General features: G+C 36.4%; 1 protein-coding gene across 1 annotated transcript in view; it reads right to left on the reverse strand.

Moving 5' to 3' along the window:
* Window positions 1–26,045, reverse strand: part of ADGRB3 (adhesion G protein-coupled receptor B3) — a 491,554-nt gene that overhangs the window by 219,464 nt on the left and 246,045 nt on the right. The window contains exons 10-11 of the mRNA XM_074154077.1: window positions 24,069–24,137; window positions 19,816–19,924 (exon numbers count right to left, since the gene is read on the reverse strand). Coding sequence (XP_074010178.1) covers window positions 19,816–19,924; window positions 24,069–24,137 — 178 coding nt within the window. The remainder of the gene's footprint in view (window positions 1–19,815; window positions 19,925–24,068; window positions 24,138–26,045) is intronic.

Raw genomic sequence — 26,045 nt, forward strand, 5'->3', positions numbered from 1 at the left:
GTCAAGCAAAATGTGCCTTAAATGGGCTTACTGTTTTGATGGTTACGAACAATGCTTTAGGTTAATCGAGAAGCTACTTTAACAGTGATCTCTGAATATTTCTCTTCTGTATTCCATAGACAATACAATGGGGAAGACCTGTTACCCGTTACCTGTTACCCTTTTTGTTGTAAAATAATACATTTATCAGTGATAAGGAATTAATGAACTCAATTCTACTTTGAACTTGCACACCACTCTGGTCCTTTAAACAACATGAAGAACAAGTAAACATGTGAAAACATCACGTAACTGTATGATGTTTGAATATGCTCCCAAAACCCTTTAACACATGCCAGCAATACACTACCATATCAATAATATGACCAGTATAATATTTAGGATGAGTTAGAAAGCAGCATGGCTTCAGGCCATGATCAGGATGCATATAATAAACACTCAGATCTCTATATCCCTTCTGCTACTTACATAATTAAAAAAATATTCATAGGCAGCAGAGAAGTGTTTCCTTTTGGTTTTGTGTCCTTTTGTTGTTCAGTATCAAATTCTGTATTTCAGGAAGAACTCAGGAATATAGTAATTCCAAAGACTCATGAACTATGACATATGCACGTGCATTCTATTGAGTGGTTTTTGATTGCACATTTGTTATGATAAAAAATATGGTTTGATAAAATTAAAATAAGTCATAAGATTTCAATTTTTATTTTTCCAAACCTTTCCTTGTTCCAGGTATAGAAATAAACATGGAAAATAAAAAATTAAAAGCTCAAACAATAATTTGAGTGTTAAGGATTGTTGTTACGGACGACAAAAACTTTCTCAAAAAAAAAAAGAAAAAAAAGAAAAGATTATGGAAATTATTGAAGTTTACTCCCTGAGAAAGAGTTAGAGTATACAAATGGCTATAGCACCACAGAATTTGTCCGTGCTATTTCTGCATGTCCCCCTAGGGAAAAGATAATAATTTTTGTATTTTTATAATTTTTAATCATTTTTACTATTTAATTAGTATTAATGTGTACTATGAGATGAATATGGCTATTTGCAGCTGGTTAATGTGGAACATGAAGAACAAAATAACTTTTAAATTTTCAAATATGAATTATAGGTTTGAAGAAAACCAAACTGAACTACTGAAAATATAAACAGTTTTTTTATGATATGTCAGAAGAAAATGTGTTCTCATGATAAATGGAATGCTTCCTGAAATACGTGGTTACTCAGAAAATTGCTTTAAACAAAACATAGCAGGAGGCTATACAGAAATACAGGAGGCTGTATTTCAATAACTAGAAGACAACTCCATCTTCTGGGAGTTACATTGAAGAAGTTGAAGACACGAACAGCCAAAGAAACCCAGAGCCACATCCAAGGTACTCTGTGTTTCTGAAAGAGCCTTCCCTTCCCCCCCCCCCCCCCCCCCCCTTAGTATTAGTGTGCATTCATGCTACTAAGACTGAGGTATCCCTTAGCAACTCTTGCCTTGTCATAAAACACTTATCAAGGAAAAGAAAGATTCAACATAAAGCAAGTCAGAAGCTAGAGGCTGATGTAGGAGATAGAATGAGTTGGCATTTAAGTGTATGAGTTTTAATGTTACAGATGTAAAGGTGAAAACCGTGGTAATGCTGAGGGGGCAAGGCCACCTGCAACATTATTTTAGATTGCCTGCACAGGGAAGGTGCAGAAACCAAGCATTTCTCAATCACTAAGGTGACTGGAAAAAGTGTCTGTGCTGGTGATTCTAGCTGATAATGAGAGAAAAAGAGAGTGAGGCTGAAGGCAATGTTAAGGTAGTGAGCTCAGAAGATAGGAATGATGATGAAGCTGTCATCAGAGAAAAGGAGCAAGAAGAAAAGCTGAAAGAGAGGTCATTTATATGTTTACCTATCCGGTTTACTGAAGATCAGATATCCATTAAGAACTAAAAGACAGACAGAGAGGGCTTGACAGAGGACAAGAGGTCAGTAAGCGGGCAAAGAGATGTGAAAATCATTAGCAGGGAACTGATAAAAAATATTCTCTGAACATCACGCTGCTTGATGTAGAGCAGAACTAGAATGATTGCTTCCCAGAAGTAATAAATTCACACAAAGGGAAGATGGCCATTGTCTTTCCTCTAGGGAGGCAACAACTAAAGTCTATCATTCAGAAATCTAGAAAGATGTGAACTAAGTTATGCAGGATATTGAAAGGGGGTATAAGAAGTGAATTGTTAGGCATGGAAATAGAAGATTTGGTGTATAAAAGCCACACACAAAGGGAAACAAAATAAAGCATCTGAATCAATATATATTTCTAACTACAGCTTTTTGTAGCAGACTAGAAACAGATCTCTGTTATATGTTATTATTTAACAGCTTTTTTTAATCATACAAAATGGCATCTTGAAGAACTTTCAGATACAACTATAAGCAAATTAAAACTGAGAGAACTGTAAATTACTTTAGTATAGAATCTTGGAGCATTAGTAGTATGGAAGTGGCTAGTGAATCCTAAAATGTAGAGCCTGATTAAAAGCCCTATCCTGCAAAACAGTTAGATATGGAGGAAACCCTTGCAGGTGGCCCTCATTTTTACAGCAATTCACCAGGCATATATAAATTTCTTCATGTGTCTTTCCAGAAGCATTCCAATCGGAGCGCCTTGGTGCTTTCTTTATACTTCAGCTCCATTAAGATTAAGACATTAGAGAGAGCAGCAGGTAAGATCCTTAAAAGATCCAGCCTGTAGCTATGTTTACTGACTAGATTGCTTCCATCGTCAAACGCATCTGCAGTTGCCTTCTTTTTTAAAACTGGGCCAAGTCAGAGAAAGCATCACTGCTCTAACACTGCCTGATCTCATGTTTTGAGCACTTAAATTAGGAAGACCTGCATGCAATCAGGTCCCTCTCTGAAGAGGGGAACCCGATCAGAAGGAATTCTAAACCATACCTTCCTCACCCTAGATGAGAACATTCATTAGAATTCAAGGCTATCAGCACCAAAACCTGAGCTATCTAGGAGGAAAGGAGGAGCAAAACCGTATTTAAATATGCATTTCACAATAGGCACAACATATAAGCTAAGGGTTCAGAAGAAAGGCAGATTTGCTTAATTCATCCCAGATAACTGAGAGGCATCTCAAATTAGTGCTTTGCTAAATTCTTGTCTCTACTAACTTAGGAGAGAAAAAGAATTTAGCCATAAGCTTAGTACTTCCTGATCAATACTTCCAAATTACTTCTCTAGTGGGTATCTTCCATTCTGAGTTTCGTATTCCACCCGGAGACCAAGATGTCATAAACCAGGGCACCCCCATAACACACACCCCTCTACAGCTTTAGCTGCCCATGTTCAAAACCAGCTCTGATATGAAGCAGCTTTGTAAATCAGGTCAGCTTCTGCGAAAAGGGCTGTGAGAAGTAGGGGTCCATGCCCCTTCAATCAGGAGTTACACTTCAGCTGAATCAGCTGTGACTATGCATGGCCATGTATTTTGGTTGTCTGAACCTTGGTCTGAAGATTTGGCGTGAAGGTCAAGCAACCTTGGACCTGCCTTTTCACTATGGGCTTGCCTGGGACACTACTGGACTGTTAGCTGAATACCACTACTGGACCAGATCCTGACCCTGATGCTGTGACTTGACTTCCTGGCTTGATGTCAGATCTGCCCCATTGCTAGGGACTTGTCTGGTAATCTGGAGTATTAGCTGGGCTTGGCTAACATCACAGACCTCCTTTGCTCTGCTTGTTTGGGTGCTGCAGGACATTGCCTTTGCCAAAGGGGCCACTGTGCACGCTCTGCTGTCTTCTGGTTTCCCTCACAGAGCAGTGCACTCTTGCTTCTCCCTGAACCCAGCATCTGATAAGCAGGTGCTGTAACATCTACCAGGTAAATGCCTTCAGGACATGCTTGAGCAGAGTCATACAGAAAATCTGAAACAGAACTGTTACAGAAACACAGGTCTCCTGTGTCTCAGTTTCATGTTCAAGCCATGACTCTAACCTTCCTCACAGGAATTCATAACTAGATCTTTGTTTTCTGGAGGCATGTGTAACTCAACTTGAATGTTCTCCATGGAAGAGATAAAGTGGATTAAGATTTGCTTAAGGGACTGTAAACAGTTGTCCTGAGGTACTGTGAAATCTAATTGTCAGGGTAATGCATACATGCTTTATTTAGATTGTTTACATCATGAATGGCACAACGAAACCTCAGTACCTCAGTGGGACATATAGATGCTATCCAATCTAAGTACTAAGTAATACTAATTAGACTGAGTTTGATTTACTTCTTCATGTTGTTGAATTCTAAATTAACTTTTACAACTCAGGAGAAATATCTCAGAGCTATTATGGCAATTTCAATAAAACAACTGTACAATGAGGAGATGTTTTACCTAGAATATTTGGCCTATAAAGAATGGCAGAGTGTGGTTATTACGAGCTGTTATAATGCAATCACATGAATCACTATGGCATGTGGACCTTGTGCTCAGCTCTTGTTATCCAATTCTGGTCACCCCATCTCCAGCATCCCCTGCTTCTTCCCTCCCACTCTCCCTAAACAAGAAGCTTTTCATGTTTATCGAACTTGTGGGAGGAGGAATCAAAAAGATCCAAGCAGCTAAGAAAGGAATGAAAACCAACAGTCAAGTAGGCCACTAAGTAAAATGTTATACCATTACCGTTTCCCTTGTATGAATTCAGGTGCCTTATATGTCCATTAATTTTGAGTGCAGTTGGCAGAAAAAGATAGAGATGCTTAATTCGTATTGTTTGGCTTGCCTTCTCGGGGTTTTAAAAAAATCTGAATTTTATATATATTGCATAGTCATCTTAAACTGCATTTTAGAAATACTGGATTAATCCTTGCCTGTGATCAAGTACATAAAATGTAGGCACGTTATTCCTGAGATCAGTGCCAAAGTTAATCATAGAATCTGGTCAAAATGTTTAACCCAAGATACAACATAGTGTTATGCCTGCAGCAGATAGGTTCCTAATTCTTAAAAAGTCTATTTGGATTCAGATCAACTTTTCAGAAGCCTTTACAGTGCCTTCAGTTCTGCTTTTACATGCAGGAGATAACTACTACTTTGGACAGCTAATCTGTAGGAAATACCGTGGATAAGAAAACATCTTCTCTGGTTTTCCTGAGACACGACAGATATCATCAAAAGGAGCCATCATCATGCCTGGCTCTGCAACATTTGCGTTGCTAAATATATACACTTGATATAACTCTGCTGTCTCTTTGGCCCCACATCCTATCTGCAGCCTATTTTCTGCTACAGTTATTCCAATACGAATTTTTGCTTTATTGCTATTGTTATTTCTTTAATTTCTTATGCTATTAATGAATAGTTTGTTTATGAAATATTTATTCAGAATAGGAGTCCCCCAGACTGAAACTATACTGCTTTGGCTAACTATCCCTTATTTCCTGGAAATATTGCCTGTAGAGCCTGTAGAAGCTCTATAAAGTTAAAATTCGATTCTACAATGTGCAATACTCCATAAAACACAACTATACCTGTGATATGAAACAAAGAGTTTACTCCAGACTGTTTGCTCATGTTATTTCATAAAAATCATGGCGAATTCTTTTTAAATGGAATATCACAAACATGAAATATGGAAATAAGAAGCAGGGATGGAATTTTTGTTTTCTACTGAACTAGAGCTTTTGGGACCCAACAACACAACATAATTGCTTCAGTTAATTTCCTGTACCTGAAAACACTAACACAGACTGACTGAATTTACATGCCAGAGAAGCTATTAATTTACTGAAAATTTCTGCAAATCCTGTTAAAAAATAATCTACAATTTTAGTCTCTCAAAATCATTCAGCATCAAGTGTTCTACATCTGAGTCCAGTTTTGCTATTACTGCCGTGCCATATTTGGGATAACTGTCATTATCTCCACAGTCAGACCTAGGAGATAGCCAGGAAAAAAAAAACAAACAAACAAACATTTTTTGCTTTCCAATAGTATTTGACCACTTACAAATTATAATCTACATTCAAGGTGGTTTTCCTAGGACAAATTGTTCCCTGGAGAACCAGACAACCAAAAGGTGCCATTTTATATTATCCTTTTCCCCCACCATATCCTGATTATAGCATTGTTACCCAACAAACAGTATTTTACAGGATGTTGGAAAGAATATTGCTTTTTTTTTTTTTCTCTTTAGTTGTTTTCCCCTCTCTGTTCTGTGTAGTTTCTATAGTGCTATTGCTTTTATAGAATATTTTTTATGTACTAAATGGGTTTTCTGTCCCTAATCCCAAAACATCTAAATGGTGCTTTATTGGAAACCAAACTAACTGCACTCTGATGGCAAACATTCATAACAAAATTTCTGAACTGAAGGAAAGAGGAACAAAGTTAAGGGTCAGCGTAAGGACACTCAGTTATGTGACAACATTTCAAAGAAGTCACTTTTTTGCAGAATCCCAGACGTGGACCGTATTATCTGGACCTATCTTGATATGAACTGTGGCTATTAATTAAATTTTGATGATTTAAACATCAAGAGTCTAAACTCATGTTGAATCCTACAGTTACACTATGTTTATTGCAAAGGGTCATTTGAATGGTAATGAAGCATTTTCAAAAGGTGCTCAATGTCATCATTCAGCAAGTGAGACTTTCCGTGCATGTGCTGAGACAACATACTGGTTGCACTGCTTGGAGCAAGAAATTAATTGGACATAAAAGAATTTTTTTCTTACCAAAACTTACACCAACATTCACATAAACATTAAAAATGGAACTGATGAGAATTTAGCATAGGCAATATAGGAAGTAAAATCAGTTAGGTGAAACAGCTATTTAATTACATTAATAGGAATAGGCAAATTTTATTATTCAACAGAGGTATGTAAGATTGAAAATAATACACAAAGTAGGAGAAGAGGGGCACAGAAGCCCTTAAACAAAACCTGCAAGTATGTTTTAACAAGTAATTCCTTGGGCTTTTTAAAAAATGACCTACTATATCTAGGTTATGTTTATGGAATTTTTATATTATGTCTTCTTTCATTTTTAGTTCTTTCTGTCATGGATTAAACTCAGCTTGGGCCCAAATGATTGAGAACAAAGAAACCTCGCTGGAACAGTAACTTGACCTTGCTTTTCTTACATTCCTGAGAAAACTTCAGCCATCAACTACAGAATCATTTTCTCCTTTAGTCCAAACCTCAATATACTATAGACTTGATCCAGATGAAAAAGATCCTACCCATTTAGATACTTCTACTAAATGAAACTACTTCAACACGAAAGATGGCAATATAAACACTGGGTCCTCATGTTTGTGCCACCAAGAGGTTTAAATGCTGTAAAGAAACAAAGTAGTATTTTGGTAATTTAGCAATTCTTAGCTTGTCAGACAGCCTGTGATAACTGTCCACTACAGCTGGGAGGTAAGATAACTTTAAGATGTTTTAATGGAAGGTTTGGCTTTATTCCAGTGAAGCACTAAATCTAAAAAAAAAAATCTTAAAAATAAAATAAATAAAAAATTTTGGATTGAACACTCCCATTTTATGCCCAGCTATAGCTAGGAGAGACTTTAGACATTGCTAAAAACCAGTGAGAGTGAGGATTAATGTGAGCGTAGAGAATGCTGACATGAGTGACAGGTAATAATTTGGATGCAGCAGCTGGTACTATCAATAGAAATTACATCCGCACACAAAAAAAAAAATCCATAAAAAGGACGCATGTGACTCACTAAACAAGAGACTCCCTCAAACCATACATTAAAAAGCCCAAGAACAAATATGTTATTAGATAATTTAAACATTAACAAAATTATGAAGAGAAGAAAATATTCTAACAAATGCCTACAAGAAGGAAAAATGGCCAAATTCCTTCACAGTTACTTGCCTCCTTATTTTCCAAGCTTTAAAAGAAAATTCCTAAATGCATGCTTCGAGTACATTCAAAGAACAAACACATATATTCAGTGAAATCCCTCCAATATGTTGTCAAATAAAATGATAAACAGTATAACATACACACTCCAAACGCCTCTGAGCTCTGCTGTTGAATACCGTTTCTAAGTAGATGAACTGGTACCATATTTGAATTTTACCCTCTTGATGTGCAGCTCCTATCATTTCAGTTTATGAGAAATTTGGATATTGATAATTTCGACTTCTGAAAATTATTTCTAAGTACAACCACGAATGTAAAATAGATGATGCGGTATAAAATCACCAGTCTTGTTTTGCAGTAGTGGAACTATTCATCCAAGAAACAGGTATAAGTTCAATTTGGCAAAGTTAAATGACAATCATTTTGCAGAAATTAACTTTTCTTTGTGCATTGTTGACTGTGAATGGAGACCATTATTTTTCATTGCCTAGATAGTGATACAATTTTCAAAGCTAAACGAGCATTAAAAACATTCATTCTATGCTTCTGCAATGAACAATCTAAGGTACCTAATAGTGAAATGAGACATTCCTGTTAATCTTTATGAACATATTGTACCCTCTTGAGGTGAAAATGAGAAAGGAGGGGATAAGCTTTCTATATTTTTGATAAATATTTCCTAAAGAAGTGGTAGAAGTCTTGTATGTGCAGATGCAGCAGCCTGCCTGACTGCCAATCCCTGAAGATCCAAGCATCCTGATGACTGTCCGACAGCTTCTTCCCTTTTGGCATGCCAGTCTATTTTCATTCTTCTGTTTTATTGAAGATGAGATTTTAGTACCAATATAGGGAGGAAATACGTTTCACCAAAGGGCACCATTTATGCACATATGAATGGGTTTCCAAGTCTTTGCCTTTGAGATCAGCTCACATTTTAGCTATGCTGCTCTACAACAGGACCAGAGACAGGATTTTCTGGACCAGTTACTATACTAATATACTATTTTCCTGTATATTTACTTGAAATCTACCTCCTTTCAAGATACTTGACTACTGAGTAACAGAAGATAGTATGAGGCCGTAAGATTTTAATAACAATGTATTGCCATTAATAGCTTATAACTAACACTGCTATTAACAAATGTAACTGGCAGTAAAAGTGGAAGTTAGAAAAAAAATTCCACAAAATAATAGTTATTAAAGAACAGCATAAGCTTTGAACCACAGATTATATGAAAAGTCATTCATGTAGTAAGATCATATATGTTTTCTACAAGACCATTTCCCAAACTATATTCTTAAAAGATATACAGAGGAATGTTGTCTATGGCTGATTACGTGTCTCCATGTATGTAGAGAGTGTTTGTTAAAACAGAAAAAGAAAACCAACCACAATAATATCAAGCTATTTGGCACCACTGTAGGGCAATTTAAGCATTTCTGCTCCTTGCATCCAGTAACATTCAAACACTGCAAACTGCAGAGCTGTGCCACATATTTTGAGTGAGAAAAGGTATTTCTTCCCACGGTAAAATGAGACTTAGAGAAAGAAAAGAAAAGGAAAAGGAAAAGAAAAAGAAAGAAAAAGAAAAAGAAAAAGAAAAAGAAAAAGAAAAAGAAAAAGAAAAAGAAAAAGAAAAAGAAAAAGAAAAAGAAAAAGAAAAAGAAAAAGAAAAAGAAAAAGAAAAAAAAAGAAAAAGAAAGAGAAAAAGAAAAAGAAAAAGAAGAAAAAGAAAAAGAATCTTTTACAGAGTTCCTCCTGAAATTTTTCAAGGTGGGAAAAAGCTATATTCATCCATAGTAGAACCATCCTCTGATTTATGTTACAAACCTTATCTAAGAACCTCTATCTCAGCCTTGTGCCAGAATAGTGGATAGGATCCTAAAACTCACAGCTGAAGTTGAAGGAAAGCAGAACAAAACAAAACAAACCCCTTGAAATGAGTGAACTTAAGGGTTTTATAACGTTCAGACCCTGCTCTTGGTTTTAGAAAAGCTGGTACATGGAAGCTTTGGGACACTTTGAACTGATCTTACTGACACTATTAGCTCCGTTGCCATTATACAATTGGTCTTAACAGAATTGCAGAGATATACATAGTATCAATATACGCTAGTCCAACCCTCCATATTTAAAAAAAAAAAAAAAAGTTACACAGGCACAAACATAATAACTCTGAATTGTATTTGCCTATGTTTACATGGCTTTGAAGTTTGATCTCAACAATATCTTATAATTCTGCTGTGAAAATAATTATTTACCATAAAAAAAACTTTTCTCTGATATTAATAATCCACTAACAACTTCATGAAACTGACTTGAAAAAATGAAAAATGCTTATCTAGTTCATTACCTCGATTGTTATGTTACTCTCAGGCTATGCAATTTGAAAGAGGCAGATCTGTACTGCTATTTGGCATTAAAGCCTACTGTCGTCACTGAGGAAATCATACATTTTTGCAACACAGCAGGTTGGTTTGTCTAATATTCTAGATGGAAGTTCTTCCCTACCTTTTCTGTTTTTTTTTTTTTTTTTTTTTTTTTTTTTTTTTAATTTGTTTCTTTGGGCTTTTTTTTTTTCTTTTTTATTTGGTTTTCAGTTTTGGGGGTTTTGTTGGCGGTTTTGTTTGGTTGGTACAAACTTTGGCAGCTGGTATGTCCCATCCTTAGCTTGGTATAAACCATGCTACCTCCACATGCACAATGGAGCTCATTTTTGGGTAACAGACCTCTCTCTGACACACTCTAAGTAACACGCAGAGCTAATAGCTGTCTCCTAAGTCTGTGTAAGTAGTATTGTCTGTTGACTCCAGAGTCTCAGATAGGAAATGAATCTACTTCCACTGACTTTTGCTCATCTTTACCAGCTGAAAGTAAGATTCTCAGTTTTATTCCTATTTTAACTAATTGATACTTTGTGGGTTCTTGCAGAGAGCATCTGTCATTCATTATAGTGGCCAGCCTGGCCCAAACAACACCACCCTCTTTCATTTTCAGTAATGAGTGAGTAACAAAACCCTGCAGAATTCATTAAAACTGAGGGTGAACTTTGCTATTTACTTGGTCACACCATCTCCAGCTGACCACCTCTAACTTATGTACCATGAGATGATAGCTGGACACTCTTGTGGTGACTGCCTTTCAGGGGCATGAAATCCCAGAATAAGTCATCAGTATGTGCAGAACTGCATCTTGTTATCAGACTGTGCCACTCTGGTGCCTCTCCTGTTTAAGGAAAGGACTGTGTTGTCCTCAATAAGTGCGCAATAAGTTAAAAAATGGCCTGTCATAAACCAGACAATTCCTTTAGAAAAAAAGCAGCTTTTAATTGCTCATGTAAAAAGGGACTTACAAACAGAATGATTCAGAAAAGAGTTTATGGATGTAGAAATTTAGGAATGATACATACACTTAAATGCTGTGAAAAGTGATTTTCACAAATGGGCTGCTGACACTGCTTTCTGTTTCAGTTGGAGGCACTTTTGGTTTTTTATTAGACTGCAGCCTGGATGTCTGCATGTATTATAGTTTCCATTTCTTTAGAAGCTTTTACTTCACTGTATCTTATTTAATATAAGGTAGCAAAGGGAAACACCTTATATTTTTCCAGTTTCCTACAGCAGCCATTTAAAAATACCGAACGGTTTATTTATTTAGCTTTACCTTTAAGGTTAATTAGTAAATAAATAAAAATTTAATAAATCATATTCACAAAACTGAATTATGACTACTGCTTAGAATTAAGTTAGACTTTTATCCACATTTGTGAAGATTGATAAAGATTCATATAGACATTCCCTTGATATTAGTAATTTTTAATCTTAAGTACTGAGAGCTATATTTCCTCAAGATCACTGAGTACACAGTTTTAGAAAAGAGAGAAAAAAACCCTACTCTTTTATGTACTGTTCACAGCTAAATTTTCAGGGAATGTGAATCATTTAATAAGCTTATTTGATATTGAGAAAGAAAGACGAGCTCTCAATCGTTTACTTCAGGCATCAAGTCAAATGCTGCAATCAGCTAGACCTTCAAAGTGTGCATGAAGTTTTTTCCCTTTAATCAGTGGAGAAAGCTTGAGTCTTCTGAAAGCCAACATATTGATCTGATCAGGGAACTGCTGAGACTGCTGCAAAGGAAATTATATGAATATATATGGAGCAGAAGTATATAAGAGTATAAAAACCATTCCAAGTTCCCTTTCTCTGTACTTTTCCTACTCTTTTGTCTATTTTTCTCTGAAAACTTTTTGAAAACTCTGAAAACTGTAAGCTTTTAGCCACCAGAAGATTGTTGTGTGTGGTTTGAGCAAATGGAGAGTAGGGAAACAGGAGAGTGACACTGGCTGTGTATAAATCTTGGGAGCTGAAGGATTTTTTGAGGAGTGAAGAAGGAAGTGTGACAGATGCCCACTTTCACATAACAGAGCATCTACTCATCCTATAGCATAAAGGTTTGGGGCAGGAAAGACTGGTGGGGTACATCTGAGTGTGAAACAAAGAGGATTAGGACCAGGAGCCAAAGTCATGAATGAAAAGACCAGGGGGCAGGACTTATAACTGCTCTGACCACCATGCTTGCTATCCAAGACCAGAATGTGAACAACTCTGCACCACAGTACAATGCGAAAAGCATTAATTTTGCCTCCCAGAACTGGTTTCTCACACAGACTATCGCCTGAACCATCCCCCGACATTGTTTAGGCAGGTGCCAGGAATTAAACAGTATGGAACACTGTGGGACAGTTCTCAAGCCTGCATTTGGTGCTCTTTGATTCATGTTTCTAGACACAGCCAAAAAGCCAGATCCTAGCCTGAAATGAGAAGATGATAGGCACTGACTCTTCTAGGCTGTTTTGAGAAGAAATGGGATATTAGACAATGAAAACTGAAAAATTCTATATAGCGGAATTATGTAATAAAATATAAGAAAAGATGTTAGTTAAATATTGCTTACTTTGGTGTATATTTTACTAGTTATTAAAAAACTAGAAATCTGAAGAGAATATAAATACTCCATGAGTTAAAAGGAACTTGTGTTTTTATATCTTTAGGAACGTATTTTATTGCAAAACTGTGCAAGTTTCACTTTTTTTTTTTCCTTGTGAAAATTTATTCTTGACAAAACCAAACATATATTAATCATCACAGAGACATTTACACATAAACTATGACACACTACAAGGAATGATTCCTGTTCACCTTCTTAAAAATAGTAAGTGCAATCCAGACAGTGGTTCCTTAAATATTGTACCCTTAAATTTTGCTTGCTGAAAACATGGATTATTCTCGAATATCTTTGTTGAAAAACTCTCTCTCTTGTAGAGAGATTTGAATGGCTGGTTTGGGCCATTCTATGGAATTTGCATTTTCATTTGTCTGACAGGTCCATTTTTCTTTCTATTGGGAGAAAATGTTGACATTTTACCAGCTGAATTTTTATTAAACGCAAATATCTACTTTAAAATTGACAATACTGTGCTTTAGCACTACACAGCCTCAGAACAAGCAGTAATTTAACTACAAATTAATTCTGAGTATATGTGTTTGTAATTATTAAAATAGTTGTTTCCTGACTGAAAATTTTAGATGTTTTCTTTACAACTTTCGACAAGTTAATATCAATGTTAATATCAATGCTGTATGTTTTTTTTCTGTCTTCTTTAATATATTTGAAAAAAGAACCTTTCAAATGTTAAAACCAATCCAGTCTCTTAGTTTATTTTTGGCCTGTACGATATTTATTATATATGAGTTAAAGCATCTGAATATCTTGCATCTTTAAGATACACACCACTAAGTGATACAAAAAAAGATAAGCAGAGTAGGCAGATGCCATTAGGATAAGGAAACGAACCATATAATGTGGAGAGGTTTCTAAAGATAGTATAAGCAGGATCTACAATTTACCAGACCTGAAAATCTTACCTTGGAAAAGGTGAATCAACCCACAGTAACAGACAGAAACCCAGCTCGCTCTTTTTCTAGGATTCCCAAAGGTCAGCATGTGTACTATTGCTTGTGTCTTACACCTAGAATAGCTCCACCTTCTGAAAGCTCCTTTGGTCACTGGCGTTTCTACATATCTCTAGCTAGGACCAGAGTATTTTAAGACACACTTGAGAAGCCCTACAGGACTATCTAACATTTTGGTACAAATTTCATGGATATGAACATTGAATGGAAGATTGAAGGGGAAACAATAAAGACAAAGACACAAGACAATGGACTCTGTTTTAAAATAATTTTCTCCCCTATGGCACTCTAGACTGTCTGTGAAGGCAGAAATCAGACTTTGTTCTCTACCAATATTTATAAAGCTTATCTAAGCAGCTCAGTATGAACACTTAAACGAAAAAGTATACGTTAATTACTGTACTGTATCAGATTACTCATCAGAGTATCAGTGTGACAGTAGCCATTTTTAAGTAGAGAGGTAACAGACTGTTAGTTAGAAGTTGATTTATGCATGGAAGCATGGCTTACAATTCTTCATTTTTCATATAATATCATAGCTATCTGCATTCACCATGTAGAATTTGGTTTTATCACTTGTTTTTATTTTATCCCTCTTAAGACGTTGGCCTCATGCTCATTTAGAATTAAATGTGCTAAATGTACAGTTTAGTTAAGAATCTTTGTTTTCCTGTGAGCAAGATTGTTTTAAACAGACGTCAGCCTAGTTTCTCTTTTCATTGGCTTTTCCCTTTGGCTAGTCCATTGGCTAGTCCCTTTTAACAATCTGTTCTCAAATATCTATTCTACTTATTCCAGTTTTCAATCTGTGGGTTTTTTTTTATCATGCAACTCTGAACATCTCTGTGTTCACAGGTTCTATTTACTCACAAAGTAGCACTCCTCTTTGCTTTAGATGACATGCATCATTCAAGCCTAAACTGGTCACTGGGCTGTCTTTATAGCCAGTGGAAGAACTTCCAGAAGGCAACAAATGCCTTTAGACATCTGAGACAATATGAATTGCTCTCCTGAGCAGCAGCTTCCCTTCACTACAAAGGAAGCTTAGGTTGACTTTGGTAAACTTTGTGATGCTTAAAGTAAGTAAATGAGTCCCAACCATATAATCTCAATTGAAAAGTGGATTGCAAGTGATGGCTACTGAAAATAATAAAATAAAATAAAATAAAATAAAATAAAATAAAATAAAATAAAATAAAATAAAATAAGATTTATTTAGGCTGTTTTTTGCACACTAATGTTGTTCTTTTCTCTGAGCTCTGCTCAAAAGTGACCATGGGATTTCACTGAATTCTTTTAGATCCCTACATTACATATGGTTTGATCTGCTCCCTCTTACATGCTCTGTCAAAGCTGAATTTAATCTTCCAGAGGATATCCCCTCCTTTTCATTTTGCTTGACCCTCTGGAGATCTTCAGTTTTTCCTGTCTTTGACTAGTCTAAATAACTTTGTGATATCTGCATATTTTAGAACATTACTGATCACTCATACATCAGTATTCATCATTAACAATATTCATAATTAACATTAACAAAAAGTGGCTTTTCTTATGCTGAAATTTCCATTTATTTTCTGTTCTGTCAGTTCCAAATAACATCCATGATAACACACTGCACTTTAAGATTATTTGGTGTTCTCATAGATGTCTTCTAAGAGCTGTAAGCTTGATTTTTGACAAGAAAGTCTCCTTTAACCATTTTTTGGCTGCTGCTCTTAATGAAATTTGATAAGAGGGAAAATTTTCCATTACAAAAGACTCTGCTGTAGAAATTTGCATCTCCTAATGCTGCTCCATATTTTCAGTTCCACATCACACCTATACCTTTAAAGACAGTCAGCGTGTGGCACTTCAATCTTCCAGTCTAGTATTATTTTTTTTTAATTAAAGGATGAATATATCTTGATAGCAGTTCATCCACCTTTTAGTACATTTCTTCAGAACTATTAATGGTTTACTGCAATGGGACCCCAAATCAGCCAAAGCCTTGAGGTAGATCTGCTTAGGCCTTTAGCTCTCCAAAAAAGTTCAAAAGGCTGTTAAAAGCCAGGATTAATTCTTTGATCTAAAATCAGGAACTCATCTTTTAAAAACAGGGAAAATGGAAAGCAAGCAGTTAACACAGAATGGTAATATGTTTAAAAGCTTTTCTCCCACTACATGTTGTATCCTTGCAGGTGGGTCTGTGCTTTCAGCTAATTCAGGGACTCTGAGTGGTAGCAAAAGCTCCTGTTTTTTCACACTATCATTTTCCTGTGCCTGCTCAGCTGGTCCTGAGGAGGAGGAGGAGGTGGAGGAGGAGGAAGGAGAAGAGAAGGAGCAGGATGAGGAAGGAGGCTTCCACCTCCTATCAGCAGCTTTTATTTCACCTAATCATTTCTTAAAAGAATATAATATAGAACTGAGAGCACACAAATAAAACAAGTACCATCTGTCCCAGTCATACATGATCAAAGCAAATTGTTGCTTTTAAATTTGTTAAGTTTTTCATAGCGTATTCTGTATCCCTGAGAGAACAGCTAAGAGGAGCTTGGCCTTGCATTAATGGCAATGAATTTGATTTGACTGAGCTGCCTAAATAAACCCCAAAGCACAGATATTGGATCATCTGGATTTGAAACCAGTCTCTGATATTTTGCTCACAAGCAAGGAAAAATTGGAGTTAAAAGCCACCACATTGAAAAGTTTATCAGTGGCATGGTCCTTAAGGACCTTCTTAACTACTTCCAAATGTGTAATAATGTGGCTTGGTACAGCTCACCAAATAGTTAAGGCAACTTTCATCACTTCCCATGTGTCATGAGCCGAGAATGTGCAATGGGCAGTGATTGCAGCGTGGCTGTTGTGTTGTAAAGCCAGAGTTACTTGCTTCTGTGTCTTGAAAGAAAGAGAAAATAAAATGCCATCTGCGGAGGATCTCAGGAGATTAGCATATTGTGCTGGTTTTGGCTGGGATAGAGGTAATTTTCTTCACAGTCGCTAGTATGAGGCTGTGTTCTGGCTTTGTGCTGATGATAGGGGGATATTTTCCATGTTGCTGAGCAGTGCTCACACAGAGTCAAGGCCTTTTCCGACCCCAGCTGACCAAAGGGATATTCCACACCGTATGATGTTAGGCCTAGCATGTAAAGCTTGGGGGACATTTGGAGAGATGGTGTTTGTCTTCCCATGCAACCATTACACATGATGGCTCCCTGCTTTCCTGGAGATGGCTGAACACCTGCCCATGGGAAGCAGCCAATGAATTCCTTGTTTTGCTTTGCTTTTGCTTTACCTATTAAACTGTCTTTATCTCAACCCATGAGTTTCCTCACTTTTACTCTTCCAATTCTCTCCCCCATCCCACCGGCAGTAAATAAGAAGTGGCTGTGTGGTTCCTAGTTCCCAGCTGGGATGAAACCATGACACGCACCTGTCAAACACAACTAGATCTTCAATTGTATACGGACCACTATAGTGCCATTCAGTTAAAAATGAACTTGTAAACTGAAATTAGTAGAAGAAAACCAAGAACCCAGTGCACTACTGTGAAATTTTCTACAGAACTGGATTATTTTTTTTCTGACTGGACGCAGCAGTTCATATTTAGTACTGAATCGTTTTTCTCACATATCTGAACTGCAGAATGATTCTAAAATAAAAATATGGCAAAAGGCATTTAAAATGCTGAGGCTGAGGGAATATTTTATGGTAAATAGCTATGGAAAAACTATTGTATAGCCCTGTTTAAAGGTGAATATGTAAAAGTTTGGCCTCCTTTCTGCACATACCTGATTCCTGCATGGGATGTGTTTGCTGACTTAAATAACAAGGATGTTATTACGAACTATAAAACAAGACCTCACATGTTTTTTAAACTCTTGTTGGTACAGCAGAATTAATGCTAAGACAAAACAACAACTGCATAGTTAGTTCCTCTCAGTTAAGATCAACATAAATGTTCCCTGAATTCCAAGTACCTCACCAGCTACACTAACTCCCTGAGGGTAACGACACTAAAACTGAATTATTCTAGATACATTCCTTCGTTGTTTATGAAAATAAGAAATTACTCCTTGCTGATAACAACCTTCAGTCCCCATCTCACCGTGCCACCTAAGCTCAAGTATTCTGAGTTGCACAGCAGTGACCCTGTCCTTTTTTGACAGTTGACCCAGCAGAGAGAGGATAAACTCATGATGATATGTCAAGGCACAGAGGTAGGTAGTCAGGATAAACCTATAAATTCATTTTACTTTTCTCAGTTTCTTTCTGTTCCTTTGATGGCTATATAGCTAAGAACAGACCTACTCCTGAGTGCCTAAAAATATCTCATATGTGGGAAGAGAAAGATAATCAAAAGAGACTGTTAAGATTATGCAGTTATCTAGACTACTCAGTGCACAGCACAGTTTCTGATTCAATTGGAAAGTTGTTACTGTTTCCCATTTGAAGCCATGAATATGTAGAGACAGATTATTTGAATGCATCTTCTTAAAACATTTTCCAGTATTTTTTATACATTTTTCAGAGGACAAACAGATCAGAATGTAGTACAACATGCCAAGCAGCACGGGCTGTGCTCTTTAAATTAGTGCATCTTCTTATTTTGTCATAAAAATGCCATGGAACAAGCATTTCAAGAAAGATACTGTCTTTGCTTTATAAATTTGTGCAGGGTCTAGCATAGTGAAGGACTGACAGCTGGAAGAAGCTTTAAGTGGTACTACAGTGCAAACAGTATACAACAGAGAGAGTAAATCACTGGTTAAAACCTAAAGTTCCCCATACTGCCTGCTGAAATCTTTTAAACATTTTAAAACTGCCAGAGCTCTTTTTCGTGAGTTCTTTGACATATCTCCAGTACAAGGCTGTGTCTTAGAGGGTCTAAGTGTTTACAGTCCTGTCAATCTAAATATGAACTGGACAACAATAATAAATATTTATTACTACACAGGAAATTAGGTATTCAGTAGGGACATTCCAACAATTTATCTGCTTTATTCTGCCAACTAATTTCTAAATGACCATATTTTCTAACTAATTCTAATGACTTGCTGAACAACTGACTGACATAGAGATGTAGGAATATGCTAGCTGAAAATCTGAAAGAATGTACTGATACTGGAAGTTTTGCTACCAGACGAACATACATTTTGAATTTGTTCATTACATACAGCTACCTAATATTTTCCTGGCATTATAAAAGTGCAGTTATGGAAAGTTAATTGAATAAGGAAGATAATAAGCAAAGATTAAATGCTTGGAAAAAAAGCTTTCAAAATATTTTTTTTTGTTGTTGAACTTTTAACTACGTGCTGTGATATTGGGGAAGCATTTATGGCTACCAATAAATGGAATTCAGTTGCTAAGAATCTTCAACTTTGATGTTTGTTATTATTTGATTATATGGCCTGGCAACTGTCCAGCACTAAAAACAAAGTTTGAAAAATAAATCTGAATAAAATTTTGAAACTGTCACACATAGAAAAAACTGACATAAGATTTTTTTTTTTCATTATTGCTTATCTGTCTATGCTGATTATTATCACAGCATAACATGTGCAAAGACTGTTTTTTTTGGAGAACAGAATATTAAAGGAGATAATTTTAAAATTTCATTTCTCAAGCTATTGGTTATATAATTATTATCTTAATTAGCATGATTTTCTAAATTTCTATTTGAATCCTGGAAATACACTAGCAGTTCATAGTATTCTGATGGGTATTTTCTGAATTTCATTTAGAGTCTGAAATTTGCATTTAGATCTTGAGATACAGTTAGGGAGAAGTTCAATGTGCAAGGTCTAAAACTGAGTGTTTTAAACCAAAGAGGAAATAACCAAGCAACAGAGATAATCTGGAGGAAGAGGAGTAGCCCAATCTGGACTGTGATAGAAGCAGCAACTCTACAGTACATACTTGCAATTTCTGATTTTCAATAGGTCATAAATTTGATAGAAGAAATTCCTATTTCTTACCTACATTTCCAGTCATTAGGTATGAATTCTGAAAGTCCATCATTCCCATTCCAACAATGTGTATAAAATCTTCAATCACCTGCATTAACTCTACCGAGCCTGGATAGATCTAACAACAGAAGTTCAGACATGCTGTTAATGATAATATCAAAATCTATACAGCAGCAAATTCAAACAAAATTTAAATGCCATCAAATGAAAAGTGAGACTTAACCGTCAAACTGCTCTTCCCATGTTTCAATACCCAACATTTTCTGTCACTGCAAAATAACCATTTTGTCATTAGATCCTCATATGAACAGACACTACTTCCCATGAAGCTAAGTGAAATCAGCTTTGCACTGAAACTGCGGAATGTTTGTTCTAAGTCACTGCACTTAGCAAAAAAAAATTTATTAGCCATTACTTTCATTAACAGTTAAAGCATTTCATATTCCAGAATAATTCTAATTAAAATATTCTTCCTTCCTCTGGAAGATGTCTTCAATAACTTCTGAACTATTGATCCAAACAGCTGAATGCAAACCTTACTATGGCCTCTCTAGCATGGTAAACCTTTGTCACTTTAATCAATATCTAAGTAACATAAATTGTTACTGGTAATACTATTTTCATTGCTGGAGTAGTAGAATCATAGAATAACTGAAGCTGGAAGGGCCTCTGGAGATCATCTAGTCCAACCCCTTGCTAAGAGCAAGATCAGCTCTAGCATGTTGCCCAGGACCACATCCAGTTGCATTTTGAATGTTTCCCAGGATGGAGACCCCAGAGCCCGTCAGCACAACATGTTCTAGCATTCAATCATTCTCACAGTGAAAAGGTTTTTCTTAAATTTAAATGGAATTTGCTGCATTTTAATTTTCGCCCCTTGCTTCTTGTCCTGTCACTGGACACCACTGAGAAGAGTCTGGCTCAGTCTTCTTTACTCCCTCCCTTCAGGAATTTTTAACATTGACAGGATCTTCTCTTTTCCAAGGAAATAGTGTCAGCTATTTCTGCTTCTCCTTGCATAACAGATGCTCCAGTCCCCTAAACATCTTCATGGTTCTTTGCTGGAATTGTTCCATTATGTCCATGTCTTGTACTGGGGAGCCCAGAACTGGACACAGTAAACTAAAATAAATTGCAGTAGCCTTTGCATTGCAAATGCAGCCTCTCAATATGACTTTCAAAATGGTAAGGACTTGCACATTTCTAATATAATTTATTTCCAAAGCTGTAAGCTCCCATGATCACAACATTAAAAATTGTTATATTCAACAATAATGGTGCATCATCAAAACTGAATTAAAGGTCAAAACAGTTATCATTAAGCATAAAAATTCTGCTCATATCATATACATTAAAAAGCCATTTTTGGTTGTTACAGTGTGTTATGAACAGGACAATTTTCAGTAACACAGTATTCTGCAATAGAAAAAGAATGGATGACCTCTTCATGGTGCTTTTTTCTTCATATCAGTGACATGTCCAAATTTCAAATCTATGAGAAACATCCAATCCATTCTTTCCACTACTGCGACTACAGACTCTAAAAAATGCTATAAATTCCATCATGCTGCACTCCATCTTCATCTTGCTTTATCTGTCTAGATCCATAGCTGCTTGGTTCAGGATAGAGGATTTCACATTGTGCTTTGTATCCTACATGGATCTTTTTATGAAAGATAGGGCAGAAATACAATTTTTATGAAGAATTTGTTGTGATATTTATGATCCAAACAGGTTGCAAATGCTGCTTCAGGTAAAGGAGACTTAATTTCCATTTTCCTGATAAGTTACTGAGGCAGTACGTGTAGTTTTTGCATCCACCTTATTCATAGCACACACACTCCCAGATTATGTACTGAGGATAAATTTCAGTGAAAAGATTTTTTCACCCTTGTTCTTGCACATAAAATTTTAGCGCAATAACTTCAGCAGAAGCCATTGCACAGTCAGTGTTATAGAGGTACTCTTCACTTTTATACTTCTGAAGTACTGGTTAATCAATAGGATGCTAGCAGATGGTGATGAAGAATATGCAGAATAGCTCCTGTGTTTTGAAACACCAGTATAAATTCACACACTGTGGACTTGAAGTGGTTTCCTGTGTGCAGTGGTTTACATCGTCTCTTAACAAAAGGCAAGTATTAAAGTGAGTGCTTCTTATCTGAATGCTATATAACCTGTAATTAATGGTATCAACTGCTGGCATTTAATCTAGAGAAAAGGATGTGCTGAGGCATTGCAGCTGTATACTTGATAGAAAGTCAGCAATTTGCTGACAGCGAGCAAGATTTTCTTTACAGCAAAGAATCCAGAAAACAGGCTAAGAGATCTATGCTAACAGTAGCTGTGGAGTTCAAGAAAACCATGGAAGCTGGCAAAAAAAAAGTTGGTTAACCTGCCCCTTGGTTTGCAATGTTTCATTACCAACAAAAAGTCAGCTGAGTGGCTGAACCAGAAACAGTCACCTTGACTCTGTTTAAATGAGTCAATAGTGTTTACACTGGATTGCATTCAAAGCACATAATGACTCGCACACATTCGTTTCAAGTTTCATTCTTATCTTGATTTTGGCATAAAAATAAAAAAGACTTCACACTATGTAGTGATTTCAATTAATGTTGTTTCTGTTTTAAAATCCAATTCTATTTAACCATAATGTTTCAGTGTTTTCTGCAAAATATGATAGAAAAGAATACTTTGCATAGGAATTTTTTTTTTTTTCAATACTGAAGGAAAAAAAGATCTAAAAGTACTTAGGAGTCCAGCTCATCCTTCCTAGCTGGAATGAAGAGCTACTTGCTTCAGTAGTTTCAGATAGTTTATGTAAATTCCCAAGAACAGGAACCAGAATAGTGGTATGGTTTCTTTGGCTGCCATAGCTCAGGAGTCTGAGATTTAGTGAATTCCTCAGCTTTGTCCTGCATTCAGCTCATCTTGGTGATTTCTTGGGTTTCTGCCTGCCTAGCAGTGCTGTACTCCAGGCAGAGAGAAGGAACTACAGAAAAGAAGAAATAACTTGTCTCTTCTCTCTTTTTCAATACTGTTTCTTCTACCACCAGCAATGAAGGGAGAGAACTGGAAATTTGTTGTTCCCTCTTTCAGTTCTGTGTTCTCATCCTTTTTTCCCAGGTGCAGTCATCCCCTGATCTTTGTGGGACAGACGGTGGACACAGCATGGGCAAACAGGCAGGGTGGAGGTAGAAGAAGACAAGGCTGATAACATGAGGAGTGTTATCCTGTCTCTTTATTAGTGGGGCTGAAATAGTTGCTTAATATTGTTTCCTTAGTCTTGGTGCTGTTTCTTACAGAAACTGCCCACATACATGTGATTTTGCTGCTTCCATCAACCACCACTAAAGCAAATGACACATTTTGTCTGTTGTAGTGGAAAAAGTCCTGATCTTCCCTTTCTTAGTCATATTATAAATACAAACTTACAAAAATGAAGTTAAACCTTCAAAGACCATTAAACACCTATTGATTTATTAAGAACCACATTAAAAAGGAACGAATTTCAAGTACCTATACAACACAGTGGCAATAACCATAAAAGAGCAGAACAAAGACCTGTGTAAGCCATTTTTTTGCCTTTGACAACACCAAATCGCAGATGTCTAAGGAAGAGAATAAAGGGCATGCACCCAGTAATACTTCTTTTGGAATTCTTACCCGGCCTTTAGCACTTTTTTGCCAAAGGATTTCCTTAAGCAAAAACGTGATCTTTCCATGAACAGTACTATACTGACTTTTCTTTCATTAATTAGTCTACCTCCCTTTTTAACCTCGTGTACTTGCAGTGGCAGGAAGTTCTACAACCTGACTTTCTGTAGAAAAAGTAGCTCTTAGTATTCATTCTGAATCTGCCACTATTTGATGTCCTTTAGATATTTTACAACAAACACAAGTGAAAAGATTAATCATTCCTGCATCACTTTCTCCAATCCACTCCTGATTTTAAAAGCTTCTATTGCACATAAGTGCAGTTGACTTTTTTTCGTACGGAAATATCTTGCTTTTTATAAACATTCCTCATATAGAAATGTTTCCCTGCCTTTGACACTTCCATAATTTTTTCTCTGTACATAATTATCTGTTCATCCCTATCGTCATTGTGGTTTGTATCTGAATAAATTTGATGGTCTATGGTCATGTTAATGAACATAAATATTAATATTGTCCTATATTGTTCTTGGTATAAGCATGTAGGAAATAATTATATACAAGCAAAAAGTTGGTTTCAGTTGAATTTTAAACAACCTTACCTGTTGTGCATCTTCCCATTTCTCTTTGTTTTCTTCATCTAAGAGGTTACTAATGATTTGAAAGAAGTTCTGAAAAATCAATTAAATAAAAGACAAAGTAAAATGACTTTCAATGACATAAACAATCGTATCCTTAAGTTAACATTAAGAAAGTTTTCCTTTTTCTATTACAGATGCAGTTCTGCAGCCTATTTTCCATCAGTGGAAGAGGTGAGAAAATAACATATTAGACTGATAAAAGGACACATATTTTATGGTTGATTGTTCATTTCTGGCCATATAATCAGGTTCTATACTACTGCTTTGTATAAAATAGGAAAAGTTTTAACTTGCTAAACTTCTAGATGTGACAGTGTTCTATTTTAAAATTACTCAGAATCACAGAATGATATGGGGTTGGAAGGGACCTCTGGAGATCATCTAGTCCAACCCCCCTGCCAAAGCAGGTTCACCCAGAGCAGGTTGCACAGGAACGTGTCCAGGCGGGTTTTGAATGTCTCCAGAGAAGGAGACTCCACCACCTCTCTGGGCAGACTCTTTCAGGGCTCTGCCACCCTCAAAGTAAAGAAGTTCCTCCTCATGTTTAGGTGAAACTTCTTATATTCCAGTTTGTGTCCATTTCCTCTTGTCCTGTCACTGGGCACCACTGAAAAAATACTGTCCCCATCCTCTTGACACCCTCCCTTTAAGTATTTATAAGCATTGATCAGATCCCCCCTCAGCCTTCTCTTCTCTTCTCTTCTCTTCTCTTCTCTTCTCTTCTCTTCTCTTCTCTTCTCTTCTCTTCTCTTCTCTTCTCTTCTCTTCTCTCTCTTCTCTTCTCTTCTCTTCTCTTCTCTTCTCTTCTCTTCTCTTCTCTCTCTCTCTTCTCTTCTCTTCTCCTCTCCCCTCCCTTCCCTTCCCTTCCCCTCCCTTCCCTTCCCTTCCCTTCCCTTCCCTTCCCTTCCCTTCCCTTCCCCTTCCCTTCCTTCCCTTCCCTTCCCTTCCCTTCCCTTCCCTTCCCTTCCCTTCCCTTCCCTTCCCTTCCCTTCCCTTCCCTTCCCTTCCCTTCCCTTCCCTTCCCTTCCCTTCCCTTCCCTTCCCTTCCCTTCCCTAGACTAAAAGACCCAAGTCCCTCAGCCTTCCATGGTAAGAGAGATGTCCTAGGCATCATCTTTGTAGCTCTCATTCCAGAAACTAGTCAAATTTTTTGTTTGCATATAAACAAAGTACACTAAGAACACACCAGGCTCAGAGGCACTAGTTTCTATTCAAAACTTGAAAATGATCCTTAATGACCATAAGTAGGGGATACTATTTCATTAATAAATGCTGTGTGAGCCAGGTGCATCTTTTTAAAAGTTACATTTGCCTCCGTTCTTTTAATAATTTCAACAGAAAAGGAATAATTAATTTCTGCTTCTTTGAACTTAAACTATTGATTTATTTATCCAATTCTCCTATTCATTTAACTATAAGGAAAAAACAAACAAACAAACAAAACCTCCAAAACCCCCAACCATAAAAAATAAAAGTGAGGGAACTTAGCTTTTAAATTACACATTTTAAAATAACTTTTTTCCAAGTGTTTGTGGAAAACTTTCCTTTCTAATTTTGGCTGCTTGCTCTACCAATTTGTATTCCCAACATTTTCATCTTTAAAAGCTAAGAATTTGTGCAGTCTGTTCTTCTCAGCCTTGCATCACTTTTTGTGCAGAATATCAATTTTGTCTGTACTCTGCCAGTTATAATTTACCTGTTCCTTCATAAAAGATACATGTAGTTTCCACTGACCTTAGCTGAAGAGTGCAATTAAGATCCTTGCAACCTGTAAAGAATCTTTGAGTGGAATATCAATCATAGAACCCTATTGAAACTTGGATTACTCACTTGCACTTACATTTTAGCCATTTGGGGGGGGGAGGGAGGTGGGGCGGTAAATAGGGCTTAAGTAAAGTTTAAGTAAGAAGTAACTTTAACTCACTACTAATGGACAGG

The sequence above is a fragment of the Numenius arquata genome, chromosome 9, assembly GCF_964106895.1.
Source record: "Numenius arquata chromosome 9, bNumArq3.hap1.1, whole genome shotgun sequence".
NCBI classification, from domain to species: Eukaryota; Metazoa; Chordata; class Aves; order Charadriiformes; family Scolopacidae; genus Numenius; species Numenius arquata.